This window comes from Juglans microcarpa x Juglans regia, chromosome 2S (genome assembly GCF_004785595.1).
Source record: "Juglans microcarpa x Juglans regia isolate MS1-56 chromosome 2S, Jm3101_v1.0, whole genome shotgun sequence".
Classification (NCBI taxonomy): Eukaryota; Viridiplantae; Streptophyta; class Magnoliopsida; order Fagales; family Juglandaceae; genus Juglans; species Juglans microcarpa x Juglans regia.
The window spans coordinates 7783365-7798947 of record NC_054597.1 but is presented as its reverse complement, the minus strand read 5'-3'; the positions used below and the strand labels follow the sequence as shown (position 1 = coordinate 7798947).

At 34.8% G+C, this 15583-nt stretch overlaps 2 protein-coding genes across 6 annotated transcripts; one reads left to right on the top strand and one right to left on the bottom strand.

Moving 5' to 3' along the window:
- Positions 1-598: 598 nt before the first annotated feature.
- On the bottom strand, positions 599-1878 carry LOC121251841 (zinc finger A20 and AN1 domain-containing stress-associated protein 6-like). 4 transcript variants are annotated; one of them, XM_041151223.1, is made up of 3 exons: positions 1707-1878; positions 1474-1541; positions 599-1389 (listed from the first exon to the last, which is right to left on the bottom strand). In XM_041151223.1, the coding sequence occupies exon 3, from the start codon at positions 1257-1259 to the stop codon at positions 774-776; it is 486 nt and encodes a 161-aa protein (XP_041007157.1). In that variant the 5' UTR covers positions 1260-1389; positions 1474-1541; positions 1707-1878; the 3' UTR covers positions 599-773. The 4 variants fall into 4 exon arrangements, with proteins under 4 accessions (XP_041007157.1, XP_041007160.1, XP_041007158.1 ...); XM_041151226.1 differs by having other exon boundaries at positions 599-1358; XM_041151224.1 differs by having other exon boundaries at positions 1617-1868.
- Positions 1879-10249: 8371 nt separating this feature from the next.
- On the top strand, positions 10250-14812 carry LOC121252535 (tRNA:m(4)X modification enzyme TRM13). 2 transcript variants are annotated; one of them, XM_041152234.1, is made up of 9 exons: positions 10250-10412; positions 10526-10588; positions 10702-11007; positions 11085-11337; positions 11487-11544; positions 13358-13444; positions 13585-13719; positions 14125-14263; positions 14474-14666. In XM_041152234.1, exons 1-9 carry the CDS (start codon positions 10336-10338, stop codon positions 14478-14480), a joined length of 1125 nt encoding a protein of 374 aa, XP_041008168.1. In that variant the 5' UTR covers positions 10250-10335; the 3' UTR covers positions 14481-14666. The 2 variants fall into 2 exon arrangements, with proteins under 2 accessions (XP_041008168.1, XP_041008167.1); XM_041152233.1 differs by having other exon boundaries at positions 10252-10412; positions 14409-14812.
- The last annotated feature ends 771 nt before the right edge of the window (positions 14813-15583 follow it).

The window sequence follows — 15583 nt, the reverse complement described above, 5'->3', positions numbered from 1 at the left end:
CGTTTACCGATATTGTACTGAATTATTCATGTGTTTTATCAGAGAAATTACTACTTGCTTACCGATATCCAAATTCCCATCCCACACCATTGTGTGAAACAGAAGATGATGCCACAAGACAGTGGAATCTAATCGAGGTACTGAATCTAGTACCAAATTGGATCTGTCAACCAAGCAATTGAAAGAGGCAAGGCTGTAAACTAACAAAAAAAGTGAATCAGGACATTAAAATGTATCGACGGTGTTAATAGAGAAATCATCACAGGCTTACTGGAAGCACATCATTTCATCAAGCTACTTTCAAACGATCCTAGCATTACAGTGCATGCATATTCCTGATTTCAGTTTCGTAAAAATGGCAACTGTGAGTAATTTGGACTTGAAAAATAAGCATTGTTCTTCTTCAGAAACTGATAGTAACAAGAGGGACAGCTGTGTTCATATCTCACAACGATCGTTATACCACAACATGTTGCCCAACACATGGAGCAAGCACATTATAAAACAACAATGAAAAACCAATTTGATATGATACTGAGTAAACATCAATAGAATCCAAGATCTATTGCAAATTAATAATTCATAAATAATCCAAATCTTTTAAACTAAAGCACTATTATTGGAGACCACAATCAACCAAACTGTACATATCAGACATGAATAGCATTCAATAGTAAATTTATTTCCTAATACATCAAAGCAACTGAAAATCATACTTCCTATAGCAAATGACAACCCCCTAGACACAAAATCCAAAGGAACCACCATAACCATCATATCTTCTCAATCTTGTCGGCCTTCACAACAGGATTCGCCTTCTCAATAGCTTCCTGCCCAGCGATCTTGTAATCGAACAAGCAGTTGTGCTTGTCAGAGTAGCGATGCAGCGAGCAAAATGTCAATCCGCACCGACACTTGAACCCTGTCAGCCCCACCCGCTTCCTACAGAAGCTGCAACGATTTGCAGGTGGCTTCTCAGGGTTCTCGGATGAAGCCCCTTCCTCAACTCGACTCTGGTTCACTTCCAAAACCCCTTTAACTTGAGCCTTATCCTCCACGCTTGTTTCATCGCTCACTTTCTTTTGTAAAACTATATTATCGTTCTTCTGTTTCAAAAGAAAGTCTTTATAGCATTTGGAGCAAAGATTATTAGTACTTGTGTTGCCAAAGAATCCACAGTTATTCGTGCAAAGAATGGGCGAGTTCGAGGGCTCAAGGCCCATCTCATCAACCTTCCTTTTTTGTGATTCTTGTTCCATTATAAACCAACAACAAATTCACCAAAACCCTCCAAATTGTTCCGAATTGTGGATCCTAATCCAATAAATAAACTCCAAATTTAAACAGCCCGTCAAACCCTATTAATGAGGCCAAGTATTCAAGAGCCAGCTGTTCAGAGTTTTCAACAGGTAGTTAAAAACATAATTGAACGAGAACCATGTGATTTCAGAGAAAATTCAGATCAGGAATTACCAGATGATTGTCTCGGTGTTCGACTCAGTTGTAGATCGTTCGTGACTGCGGCCCGGAAATCGAAAACCCTAGCAAATCAAGCCCGTGAAACGAGAATACCCATATCGAAAAGCAAGCGATTCGATTAAGATCAAAAGCCATACATAAAGATAACACCGATGATGATAATACCGAAAGATACACAGTAAAGAGCGAAACGTTTGGGAAGTTTCTAAGATCTCGATTGTACGGACCTGCAAAGGCAACTCTGATTTGCTTGTTAGAGAAAGTTTAATCAGAAAGAGAAAAAGAGACAGAGAGACAGAGACGAAGATGGAGAGAGAAGTGAGGGAGTCTTCCGGGTGGTGTTTCAGACGGAACTGAGTTTCGAAGTTCGAAGAAAGACGAAAGTGTCGTTGGCAAAAGAGCAGATTTTATGCGTAGGGCAGTGATTCTGTGTCACGCGCGTCCACCGTGTAGATTTTGCAGAGTCGAATTCACATCAATCACAAATACAATGCATGCATGCATCTGTTTCCCTTTTGGCGTATTTGGATTTTATCTCTAGTTTAATTCATGTGTTTTTGTCTAACTTTAGCCTCAATATTAATAGATAATGTCACATCATCTATGGTTATGAAAATTAAATGAAAATATGATGTGTAAAATAAATAAAAGCATTTGTATATAAAATTTCTGTAGTATAGCTATATTAAAATCTTACTTTGGACGAGGTACATGTTCTTATTAAATTTATTAAGGCTGTATTTGAATGTTGAATTGAGTTGAGTTGAGATAATAAAATATTGTTAAAATATTATTTATTATTATTATTATTATTTTGAAATTTGAAAAAGTTGAATTGTTTATTATATTTTGTATTGAGATTTAAAAAAATTGTAATGATGAGTTGAAATGAATTTAAGATCCAAACTCACCCTAAACGAGAGATACAGACGTGTTCCATTATAGGACACAAGAAACATAAAATAAATACCAAGTTTATAGGCAATGGTGGACAAAGAAACCTACATTTTATTGATAACCCTCTCTTTCGTTCACCTACATTTCTAGAAGGCCAAGACCTTGCAAGAATTCAAAAACCAAAACCTTGTAAAAAATATAACTATGCAACCTATTAAAAACAAATAATAAATGCGGTTAAAGCTGAACGGCATAGTAATAGTATCCATAAACCATATATAGAGGCAATTGAGAAATTTGAGAAACTAATTAAACTTAAACAACAGTCATTGGTAGCAGCATCTCCCAAGTTTGTTAAGCCATATGCTATCCATTAATTTCCTTCGTGGCGAATATGTTTAAGCTCAAAATGCATGCATGAGAAGAGCAAACAACGTGAATAAGAAAAATAAAAAAAATAAAAAGAGAAATTTTGCCTAGGGGTCATGCCTATCGGTCACTGCTGACCGGCACCAGTCGGTTCACTTTCTCTCTATTTGTTTTCCTTGCTTTTATTTAATTTTTTTTAAAAGGTAAGTGGATTATAATTACTTAAATAGTGAAAATTCACAAAAGTTCACAGCGTGACATATGTCCCTATAGTGCAAAGTGGTAGGTAGGGTGTGAAAAGAATCAAAGATAATGAATTTGCTATTTTTTTGTTATCTGTCTTTTCTATAAGTATTGTGTTATGACTAATTCATGAATGAAATATTGTTTTGGGAAAAAAATGATGTCATGGCATTATCTCTAATATTTAATCAATTTATTTTGTATGATGTCGTAGATGAGACTTGCATTGTTTTGGGTCCCCATAGGTGTTTTGGGTTTTGGGTCCCGAGGTATAAATCTATACCTAAAAATCTACTTTACCTCTCAATTTGTACTGTTATACTTCACCGCTCTGAAAAAAATTTCTACTTAATAATTAAAGAATGATTTTAAGTATATTAATATATTTTTTTAAAATTATTTAAATATATTAAAAAAAATAAAAATAAAAAAATAAAAATAAAAGTTACAAAAGTAACTAGCGGTCAAAATGAGCAGATTACTTTGAATGGCAAAGTAGCCCAACTCAAATCTATATTTTTCCTTATAATTTTTGTTTAGTCCACAATAAGTGTTTGGGGTCCACATGTTATTGTAGTGGCAAAGTAGTTTCTAAATAATAATCACTAATAAAGATGCAGCTAGATATTAATGACAATTTATGACCAATATTTTATGGTGAACAAATAATGAGATTTTTTGCATGATTTTTATCCAAATTTTCAAACTACTTGCAGGTGGACTCGCAATATCATGGACCTCTCGAGGATTGATGATCGCATTTGCATGATGGTCCCTACTTGTAAGGAGATTTGCATTTGCATGATGGTGGCTTAATGAGATTTGAGAGATGGTTAAAAGATGAGAAGATTGTGTAGATTTCTATTTTTTTACCATGTTAAAAGAATTGGTTCATGTATTTTGTAACTTCATTTATGTAACTCGATGGAATTATGGGACTCTCAGTGTATTGTTGTAACTCGATGCATTATTGATGACTTTGGGTATTTTGAATGTATTTTAATCATTTTATGAGTACGGATTTCTATAAATTTTGGTGGACATAAGATTTGCATCATATCTGGAAATGATTACTAGATTGGTAAATTTTGATGGCAAACCAGATTGATCATTATAATTTTCTAAATCCTGGGTAGTACATGCTGCCATCATTTTCCTCATGTTCAATATGCCATCATTGATATTCTGAGTATTGAAAATATAGCAATACGAACTATTTGAAAACATAACAACACTTAATAATATAATAAATAAATATTACAAGTTTGGAGAGTTTCATACACAGTTACTAAGTTTGAATATTACAATATTGACAATGGTTTTAAACCTATTACAACTTGAACAAAGTTACACAACTTGGTACATATTTACTTAACATACAATTGTTATTGATCCTATCCAACAACATGAGATTAGAATTGAAAGTCTCCAATACACGCAGAGTAGCATGCTGTATTTTGGAGTTCTTTCTCTCTCTTTTCGAGGTGACGTTCTCTTTTCCTGATAACTTTTCTTTCATTTCCTGCCTCAATATCTACCCATAAAAAGTAGTCGCAGTGTGGCCTTCCTTGCAACAAATGAGTCGGGCTTATTAATCAGCACTACACAGGCAATGTAAATAAGAATCAGAAATCTAAAAGGAGAAAACTGTAGACCTTTCTACATTATCAACTAGAAGAAATTTTATAGCAAGGTATGCTGGTCAATCTCCTAAACGCTAGTGCAAAGTTTTAGAATGTGCCTCACATACATTTATTATAACTGAAATGCAATATATATCTAGTGTATGATTAAGTTCTGCATTCTTCAGATATCTTGCATGCTACAAACAATTTCAGTAGCAAAGTATCACAATGATGTACTTAGTGCCCAGTGCCCACATATAATTGGGTTCAGATTGATGAGAAACGTCTCAAATGTGACACAGGAACAAGATTCAATAGAGAATAAAATATATAGAAGTTTAGAACCCACAAATTTAATCTCATTAATGTGCAAACTATACATCTTTGAGATTTAAATCATCTAATTAGCTTCAATATATCTAAAACATTAAATGCAAATAAAATATAAAAGTCAACCTACAAGCGTTTTAGTGACACCATCCTGCCTATTTCTGCTGAATAACTCCACACAAGTTATTTTCCCTCAAATCCAATTGCTTCAGCTTTTTAAGCTCTCCAATCTCATTAGAAATGGTACTGGAGAAATGGTTCTTGAAAAGTACACCATCAATAGTCAATAGAAAAATAGGAAGCAAGAGTTGGAATATTTCAATAAGATTCAAAAGACACAACAAAATTGATAAATATCAAGCTGCATTACAAGACTCTAGATATAGTGTTTACAATGGTGGAGCCCTTATAATTCTGGAATAGTTCATTTACCAATGACAGAGACATGACTCCAAAATTATTAAAGTCCAAAATGTCATTAAGTATCCAATACAATGACAACATATGCTACTATATGAACTGACATAAAAAAAAAATGCTTACCAAAAGACACATTCTTCAGAGTAAGACTTAAAAGACATCCTTGATAAAGGTTTAAGATGTAAAAACTACCAAGTTTGAACATGTAATAGTATCCTAGATTCAAATTATTTATTTTTATAAAATATCACTTCAAAATGAAACATCACTAGAATTGGTACAACGAGAAAATTATCTGAGACTGAAGTTACCAAGCTTTATCATGTAATGCAATAACAACACATTGATTTTTCTTTCACATGAATCAACCAAAAAGAGGCATGTCATTTTCCCTTCACATCAAATTCTAGAAACATGACACAATGAATTTTTACAGAAAACGTAAGTTATTAGGTTTCCCAAGCTCAGGTGCCAGTGTCCCCTCCAAAGAAAGTTGACTCAAATCCCTGCAATACACTTAAATTGCTTCATACTGCCATACTTAATTTTATGAACGTAAGACCTCTAGAATTGAGATCCATCTTAATTTTTATATATCAGACAATTATGAAAAGGAAATTACTTAGCCTAGTAAAAGAAGAAAACTATAATAATATAATCCTTAAAAGCAATATCTTTTGCAATGTCATCCATGCAAAAGAGACTTACATCGTTTGCACTTCACAATCTATGCAATGAACTCCTGACCACCCACAAGGATTAGTGTCATTAGGATTCCAATTTGCAAGTACACCAAAAGGATCCCAATCTATTCTCGCCTGGAAATCCAACAAAGCCAATCCTGCATTCGCACTCCAAATTGAAACAAACATTAGACAACATCATACATTAATATTATAAAAGGACAAACATGGATGCTCAAACGATAATTACTTTCATTGTTAAGTGACAAATATCCCCTCATACCCGAAAAAACAACCAATGCCATGAAACACGAGAACCCGAATTTATATAAGTGCCATCTACCCCCATTGCTTGACAAACCAAATGCAGCAGTGGTAGAGGTCAACCATTGACGCTATACAACACACAAATCGAAATCAAGCAGGGGACAACGATTAAGGCTGAGGAAGGGGATGAACTTTAAGGCAGAGGGGGGAAGGTGACGGTGAACTCGATCTGAGAATGGGACAATGGCTTAGAGTTGAAGAAGGGGATGGAATTTTTTTTTCCCACTTTTGAGAGCACTGGCATTGGATTTGTTATCTTATTCTTCAAATTTTAACTAATATGTAGCTTTTTCACTTTTAACTAATCATTCAAAATTTAAAGTCTACATTGGATTAGTCATCACACTCTCTATAATAATAAAATATAATTATCTTTTTTCATAACCTCCTATAATCTCCAACAATCATATTCATTTTCATTTTCACAATCCAATAAACAAAGTTTCATCACACGATATCAATATCTAAAAACAATAAACAAAGTTTCATCCAATAAACAATTTATACCATATCAATATCCAAATATACACATATTCATCACTGCTCACAATACAACATTCATATATAGTTGCTGCCCACATTCTCAAACACCCATATTTGTGATTCAAAATAATAAAAAATCTCAAAATAGCATAGACTATAACACCAAAACAAATACAACCACAAGATACAAAACATCCCCAAAACATTACACCAACAAAAGGCTACACATCTTCAAAAGATGAAGATAGAGATGGAGATAAAAATCACTTCATTGATTTCTCAAAAACCTCTTTTTGAAGATTCAAGAAATACTCTCGTTGCATTCCATTTATGCCAACAAGATCCATCTTTGTTATCTCTATATCGTCTTCCTATTCTCCGTATCATTTCTCCTCTTTTTCTTCACTAGTAATTGAGCCCTATCAACATCCATTTTACTGGTCGCTTGTCTTCTTTCAAACATGAAGATAGCTTTATCATTTGTCATGCAAGTTAAGGTCTCAACAAATTCTGAATCGTAAGATTCTGTAACCTTCTTTTTTCTCTCCCTTTCTTTCTCAGCCTTCTTGCCTGTAGGTCTCTAAAAAATGACTTCTACGTTGTCATCTATCGTGTCGTCTCCTAGTGGAGTCGACTCCACCATAATAGGGCATTTCCCATGTGGTTTCTTTTTTGTAGACAACATGAACACGTGTTGTTGCCATTTTTGTTGGTATCTCAATAGACACCAGCAATGTTCCATGTTGTATGTGGTCTTCTCAATCTCCCTATACATGATTTTAACTCTTTCAATTTAAATATGTGAATATAACAAGAATGTGAGAATAGAATTTCAGCAAGATAAATTTAGAATGAAATTTAGTTAGAAACTCATACATTGTCCTGCTCTATCGCACCACTTGGATGCAAAGATTCTACTTGAGCCACAGCAGCACAAAATTTATTTGTTCATTTTTGGATCACCGGCCATCGATTGGTCAATGAACCCCCAGAACGATTTGTCATGCTAGTATTTTTATGCTCATTGTAATAATTGCTAATTCTCTCCCACATTTGATAATATTTTTTATTTGTCCCTCGTATAACATCTGTGCTAATATTGAGCCAAGCCGATAGAAGGAGATTGTTCTCCTCTACGGTGAAAGACACACCTCATTGTGTTTTCTTACTAAGTGACCTTTTTTCACCTTACAATAGTGTTGCTTGGAGTCCAACATTATCATGGCTACTAGTCATTAGGGTAGTGGATCTCCATTGCTCACCACTTTGCAATAGAGTAGTAAAAAATAGATCTTCATCAAATGTGGTGTTCATCCTTAATTCAAATATAATTGTAGAAAATCAGGACTAGACTCGTAAACAGTGTTACTGAACAACAGTCACAATCTCAAGTATTCACACATAATCTCATGCAATCAGGTCTAATATTGCATTGCTTAAAGACAATACTTCCTTTAAAAAAAAATAGGTCTATTAAACATTACAAGCAGGGCTAATAAACAGTGCTACTGAACAATAGCCACAATCTCAAGTATTCACACATAATCTCATGCAAGTAGGTCTAATATTGCATTGCTTAAGGACAATACTTCCTTTAAAAAAAAAAAAACAGGTCTATTAAACATTACAAGCAGAGCTAATAAACAGTGCCACTGAATAGCAACCACAATCTCAAGTATTCACACATATTCACACATAATCTCATGCAAGCCTCCAACCAAAATTCAAATCATTCTGGGTGCAAAAGATTTACTACGGTGTTGTTTTCTACGAGATCTACCAAAAATGATCTTACCAAAAAAGTCTCAATGGAAACAGTTCAGAGAAGATTCAACTTCTGAAAATGAAAAATAACATGTTTATTTTGATGCCACAAGAAGGGCAAGCTTGCCTTTGGACACATTAGGTTTTAAAAGGAAGAGAGGAACATAATCCCAAATAATTGGAGTTCCATAGAATTCTTTATTGAAAGACTCATTCACCATAAAGTATTTGAAAAGGAGTAAAGCTCACATTAGATGCATGAAACAGTATATCTTGCAACAGGGGCAGCACAAGAAGTTTGTAAAGGGCAAACAAAATTTTTCATCCTTGTCCCAATCACTACCATGACAATCTATACAACATCAGAAGTTACACTAGTAGTTGGAAATTTGTTGGTGAATCATTTAGTAGTTCCATCATATAACTTTGTAGGACACATGTAACATCCAAAAAAATCAAAGGTTACACTAGTAGTGTGTCTATTCTGCCCTTCCTTTGTTCTTATTCGTTCCTCCATGCCTTATACTAGGTTTCAAATTTCCAATATGACAAACAAACCCCAACAACATCAACAAGTCAAATAAGGAGCTACACGAGTCAAATAAGGAGACAAAGATACGGAAAAATTTCCAATTTCCAATAAGGAGACAGAAATAAGGAGCTACACGAGTTAAATTTCCAATATGACAAATTTTCAATATTTACAGAACATTCTGTGTTCAAACTAACACACGAAAATGAGACAGAGATACGATAGCTACATGAGTCAAATAAGGAGCAGTACAATAAAATCAAGAGTAAAATCAAGGCTAGGGTTTCGAATCAAACCCAAACAACATCAACAAAATAAAACCCAAACAATAAAATCAAAAGTAAAATCAAGACTAGGGTTTCGAATCTTACCGTGTTATTGCTTGTCGTGCTGGGGAGAAGCTGCTGCGGTGCCGTTCTGGAGAGAATAGTCGCGAGGGAGAAAGATGGAAGTTTTTTTAGCCGCGGGAGAGAGAGGGAAGAAGAGAAAGTAGAGAAAAAAAAAATTAGAAGAAGAGAGAAGGAAGAGATGCGAGAGAGAAATAGAGAAGAAGAGACGCGAGAGAGAAAGAGGGAAGAAGAAAAAGAAAAAAATCGCAGGAGATAGGGAGCTAAAATTAATAAACAATGCATTTGGACTTGATACAGTTCTTTTCATCTTTGAAAAAAAAGATGAAATTACTAGAGATCATATCTTGGATGAAAAGGGTTTGGCTAATTCAATATAGACCAACTATTGACAAAATTAGTCAAATTTGGAGATGAAATGTTGTTTGAAGAAGCCGATGCAGATGCTCTGAGAGGATTCATTGACGTAGGGAATGTTCGACGATGAGTGAGGCTGGCTTTCTCACCTGTACTGTTTGGATCTTATCATTATAATTTTTTTAAAATTTTATATAAAATATAATAAATAATTTAATTTTTTTTAAAATTTAATTTAATTTTTTTAAAATTATAAAATAATAATAATATTAAAAAATAATATTTTAATAATATTTTTTATAATTTTTATCTTTAATTTAAAATTATCTCATTTCATTTATTTTTAAACGCAAACGCACTTAAATGAAACGAATCGTAAAGCCACGTAGCGCGTGCGCAAGCAGTCCCCAATAGAATCCAAACTATAATATAGGGCTCGAGGCTTGCTTGCGGGCCTGCGGCTACTAATTATCACAAGCATGGAGGGGTGCCGCTGCCAGTTCTGGCTGCCGAAGAAGAACAGATTCTGTGCCAACGTCCCTCTCGGCGATTCTTTGTATCTCTCTACATCCGTCAATCTCCATCTCTCCCTCGCAATTATTATGGCCATTCTTTCTTTAATTGTTCAATTTTCCGGTTCTTTTTTGCTGAATCAAACTTGTGCTTTAGGTTCTGTGGAAACCACAATCCCAGGTCTGGCCAGTGGATCCCATGCCCAGTAGACCCTTCTCAGTAATTCTTCATCTTCCCCTTCTTGTTTTCTTTTTCCCTCTCTGGTTTATACTCTCACCGTAAACATAATTTGATCTTACTTCTTCTGGGGTTCTTTTATGTTCATATGACAGCTCCGTACTTAAGGATAATCTTCAAGGGCATGTTAAGAGATGCCCATTACTTAAACAAGTTCAATCCTTGACTCTTCAACCCTTCTACAAGAAGGGCATAAATGCTGGCAGAGATGAAAACAGAGAAGATTTGGGCCACGTGTCTTCAGAAGTGAAGAGAGCTGCTGTTCATGGTATGGGTCTGCCTGATTTTTTTAAATTGATTGAGAAGATTGAATCTGTTCATGGGTTGGTATGTAAGGATATTTGTGAATCCTATAAGATGCCGGAAGCTTGCAATATGTGGATTAAGAGAGAAGTCGATAGGTAAACAAGCTTGCATAAAAGAGTTTTGCTTTGTGGGGTGGGTGTGGTCTCGTTAAAGACTGAGTGGGTGTTCGTAGGAAATTGCCATTTCAGGAGAAACATGTTGTGCAACAGGCATCGATTCTTGGCCACTTGGAAGAATCAGGGGTATTGAAGAATGACGCTGGGAGGAAACAGTGCGACTCTGAGGGGTCATATGACGATGGCAAAAATGGCGTGTCTGCAGTGGTTGAATTTGGAGCTGGGAGAGGGTACTTGACACAAATGCTTGCCGATTGTTACGGGATCAAAAAGGTTTTTCTAGTTGAGCGAAAGTCATACAAGCTGAAGGTTAGTTGGGTTGGACCTGAAATTGCTTCTTACATTAACGCTGTTATTCGTTACACTTGGTTATGATCTAATTTGGAGTTTGCTCATGTGCTCTTTGAACTCAAGATTTTTCGAATTATTAATTTTATGTTATGCCAATGCTATTCTAGGCTGATCGTTCCTTGCGACAAAAAGAGTGTTTGATATTGGAGCGCTTGAGAATTGACAGTAAGGGTTTTTGGAATCCTTTTGCTTGAAAATCTATACGACACTTCCATTATTAGATCTATGCTGCATTTATGAGAACTTTGATAAAATTATATGCTAGACTCAGTATAACTTCTTTCCATTCTAGTACTTATCCTGAAACATCTGGCCAACGTTTTACATGTATTATTCTAAGGCAAGAACCTCAAATTTCTTTAAAGCTGTATACTTTGGGTAGCCCACGTTTCAAGGTTAGGAAAATGCAGTACTAAGCCTAATTTGGATTGAGAGATTATCTCAACTTATCTCATCTCATCATTACAATTTTTTCAAATTTTCATACAAAATATAATAAACAATTCAACTTTTTCAAATCTCAAAATAATAATAATAATAAAAAGTAATATTATAATAATATTTTATTTAACTTTTAACTTTCATCTCAACTCATCTTATCTCAATTCACTATTCAAACCACACCTTAGGTTGCGTTTGGATGTATAGATGATTTCAGATGATCTAAGTTGATTTGTGAATAGTAATTTTTTGTGGGTCCCATTGAGATTTGTTTGAATGTATAAAGTAAGTTGAGATGGGTTTTAACTTTTTTATGGGAAATTGAAAAAGTAATGAGTCCCATTAATGATTGGTTGGGATGAGTTCAACTCATCCCAACAATCAAACACAGCGTACTATCCAAGATTCCCAGTGATTTTACGTTCACTCATGAAAGACGGGTACTTGCTTGAGCAGAAACATGTGTAACGTATATGACACAGGACAATTTTGAAGATTAATTCTATTTTATCAGTGGTAAATGTTGTATCCCTAGCTTCTTTTATGCTGCTAGTTTTCAGGTTTGATTAGATACACTGCTGAAGAACTTTGAAGCTTTTGCGGCAATGGTGGTGGTGAAAATGATGGTGCTGACTGTAATATGGCAGCGTTGGTTTGGAGTGGATAGCCTGTATTAGTGAGTGACAACGTTGGGAGTGGCTCCCCTCCCACATCTTCCAGTTTTGAAACAGGAGTATGCTACGTGGGCCCATCTAAAAGTCCGAAATCTGCCACATCACTCTCTGTTCCACACTGCAGTCTCACTCTTTTCTCCCTCTAAAAATAGTTGAACACATGATAGTTTTAGCTTCAGATACAAGAAGATTGCAGTTGGGCCATCCTACCTGAAACAATGGAGTCCAGCAATACTTCCAAGATTTTTTTAAAACTTCTTTAAGAAGTTGCAAGACACATTAGAATTATAAGAGGAAAATGTTTATAGGACAGGAAAAATAACTGTGGAGCCAAAGCAGTTGGGGGCGAGACGCTTTTGACAACTTTATTGGTGCTATAGTTGGCAATGAAGGTGGTTTATCTTAGTGATTCTGGTAGCAGATTCCCCTTACCCTGCCACCAGTACTTGCATCTGAAAATTAATTAAAATGGGCATTATTAAGTTAGCAAAGGAAACATTTTATTGGAAAAACATAATTTTTTTTGCTGTCATAGTATTTAATTTATTGCCTAAGTTTCATAAATTTCTGATATCTGTTTGCATCGTTAAGGATTATTAGTTAGATTAATGGTTATTTCCAACTATTTTGTTTTATCTGCAATTAGTTTGCTTTGCTTCCTCCTATACAGTATGATATCACATTATATTTACATGTAAAACATGTTATCAACATAATTTGCTTATGTAGATTTAAGTTCTTCTGTAACTTTTATATTACAAAGTGATGGCATATCTGCATGCTGGAAGGACGTTCTCATTGTATGGCGACATAAGTTAATGAAAATTTATATCATGTTACATTGTGAAATTAAACTGTCACAGTTGAGGATTTAAACTTGAATGCGGTTGAGTCTTTGCGGGGAGTTCCTTACCTGGCCATTGGTAAACATCTCTGTGGGCCTGCCACCGGTAATTGTACCACTTTTTCAATTTCCATACAACCTTGACTATGAATTTTTTTTATACAATCACAACATTTTGTGAATAGAGACCATTGATAAATGATAGTGTTGCTGAATAAGTTTGCCTTATAAACTTTTTGGCTGCAGATTTGACTCTAAGATGTTGTCTTGCTGAACATTCTAGTCCAGATAATGTTGATTCCTGCAGCGGTAATCAAAACCTCAGAGGTCTTGCTGTAGCAACATGTTGCCATCATCTTTGCCAGTGGAAACATTACACAAGTAATCAACTTATCAGAAAAAAAAAAAACCATTACACGAGTAATCAATTGATTCAGCATTAAAAATATATTCCCCCCATCACACAATAGATGAAGTTTTAAAGATTGTGTGTTTTAATAAAACAAGCACTTCTAAAAAACCATTAGATTGACCCAAAAAGATGCATTGAGATTTGAAAAAAAAGGTGGTCCAAATTTGAGAGAAACTACTTCATACTTGATGGTAATATGAGAATTGAAATAGATAAATGCTTTCATTTTTGAAAGTTTCATCTATTTCTGAAAAAAAAGTGCTTTCATCTGTTGTGGAACAGAGGGATTATCAATTAGTAGCTGATCATGTTTATCATTGTTAGATATCTCTTATTATAAGTTGACTAGCTCTGTGACTCTGGCTGCCATTTAGATAAAAAATATTTATCTACTTTGGGGATCACCAAAGAAGAATTCCATGCAATTACGTGGTTTACCAGCTGGGCAGTAGATGCTGATCATGGTTCAGATCTCCCTGACGTTACTGATGTCCAACTGCATCTAGACTCTATGTAATCATTTTGAACTTATCTTTATGTTGTTATTTTCTTGTAGTTTTTCTCTTATGAATGTCAGTGAGAAATTGGATTCCATTTTGTATTTTCATCTTTTTTTCTCTTGAGCAATTGGCTTAGTTACTTCTAAATTCTGTGACAGTGAAAGGGGAGGAGAATGCAGCGGAGATGCAATTGGAGTGGAGGACTTTGTGAGGAATATGAAAGCAATTGAAAGGGCCGCCTTGGGGTTTATGTGCAAGCAGATTATTGACATGGGGAGATTAATGTGGATCAAGGAACGTGGTTTAGAAACACGGCTTGTCAGATATGTCCCGTCTAGCATCTCTCCTGAAAACCATTTACTGATTGCCAGACATGCTAATCATTTTTGAGATAAAGGAGTATGGTTTTTCTTCTATTTGAGCTTGGATAATTTCCTTTTTGCTAGAATATAGATATTGTTTTTCAATCTCATTCAAGTTTTTAGATTAATGAAGGTTAGAGTTTTGAGATTAGCAATTGCTTGTCAAGTGAATGACATCAATATATGCAATTTCCCATTCATTTCTTCTGTTACAAGTGTAAGATCAACTGGTAACAAAGAAGAAACAGATACAGACTTGAGGGTGTGATTTTGCTTTTACAAGAAAACTATAAATATAAATGCACATGAGACAGAATTGAAAACAGGGTGCAAAATATGGGAAAGCATGAAGTGCTCTTGCGGGGAAATAAATGGAAGGAGCCATTGAAGTTAAACTGGGTCTTCATTTAAACCTATTTAGTAGTTACTTCGGGACTCTTTCTTGTAGTTGGGGTCTGTACGTGCCTTTTGCTGGCTGGGATATACATACATATATATGTATTGAAGTTCTGTCGTGTGTGAATAGAATCTTACTTTGAATGGTATTAATTAAAGTGAATAAATGATATAATATTATTGAGTCCCAGCACGTCAGTTGAATTTTTGGGTTAAGGTAACGATCTAATATGTTAATTTCTCACTTTAAGTACCTTTCAAGCTTTATCCCATATTCATTTTTTTTTTATGCCAGTTCATGTTTTGTCTCCCTTCTCTCTAATTTCTCCCAACTTCAACCTACCACCAACCTCACTCTCTCCCTCAAGGAAAGGCCCACTTCCTCTTCCTTTCTCCTTTTCCCATAGTAGTTAGGAAGTTTTTTTTTTTTTTTGATCTATCCTCTTCCACCATTTTTCTTTGTATTTCGCTACTCCTACCTACCTCCACCCATCTCTCCCTCACCTACCATGTTCTTTTCCTCACCCTTCTTTTTCTATATTAATTACTTCCACCTCCCACTAGAGCATCCCCGA

What these genes read in the sequence shown, in the direction of transcription:
- LOC121251841 (XM_041151223.1), bottom strand. Translation starts at nt 1,259, where the DNA reads ATGGAACAAGAATCACAAAAAAGGAAGGTTGATGAGATGGGCCTTGAG.
- LOC121252535 (XM_041152233.1), top strand. Translation starts at nt 10,336, where the DNA reads ATGGAGGGGTGCCGCTGCCAGTTCTGGCTGCCGAAGAAGAACAGATTC. An exon ending in ATTAAGAGAGAAGTCGATAG is followed by an intron (nt 11,008 to 11,084) that starts GTAAACAAGCTT and finishes GGGTGTTCGTAG; the next exon opens with GAAATTGCCATTTCAGGAGA. An exon ending in GAAAGTCATACAAGCTGAAG is followed by an intron (nt 11,338 to 11,486) that starts GTTAGTTGGGTT and finishes ATGCTATTCTAG; the next exon opens with GCTGATCGTTCCTTGCGACA.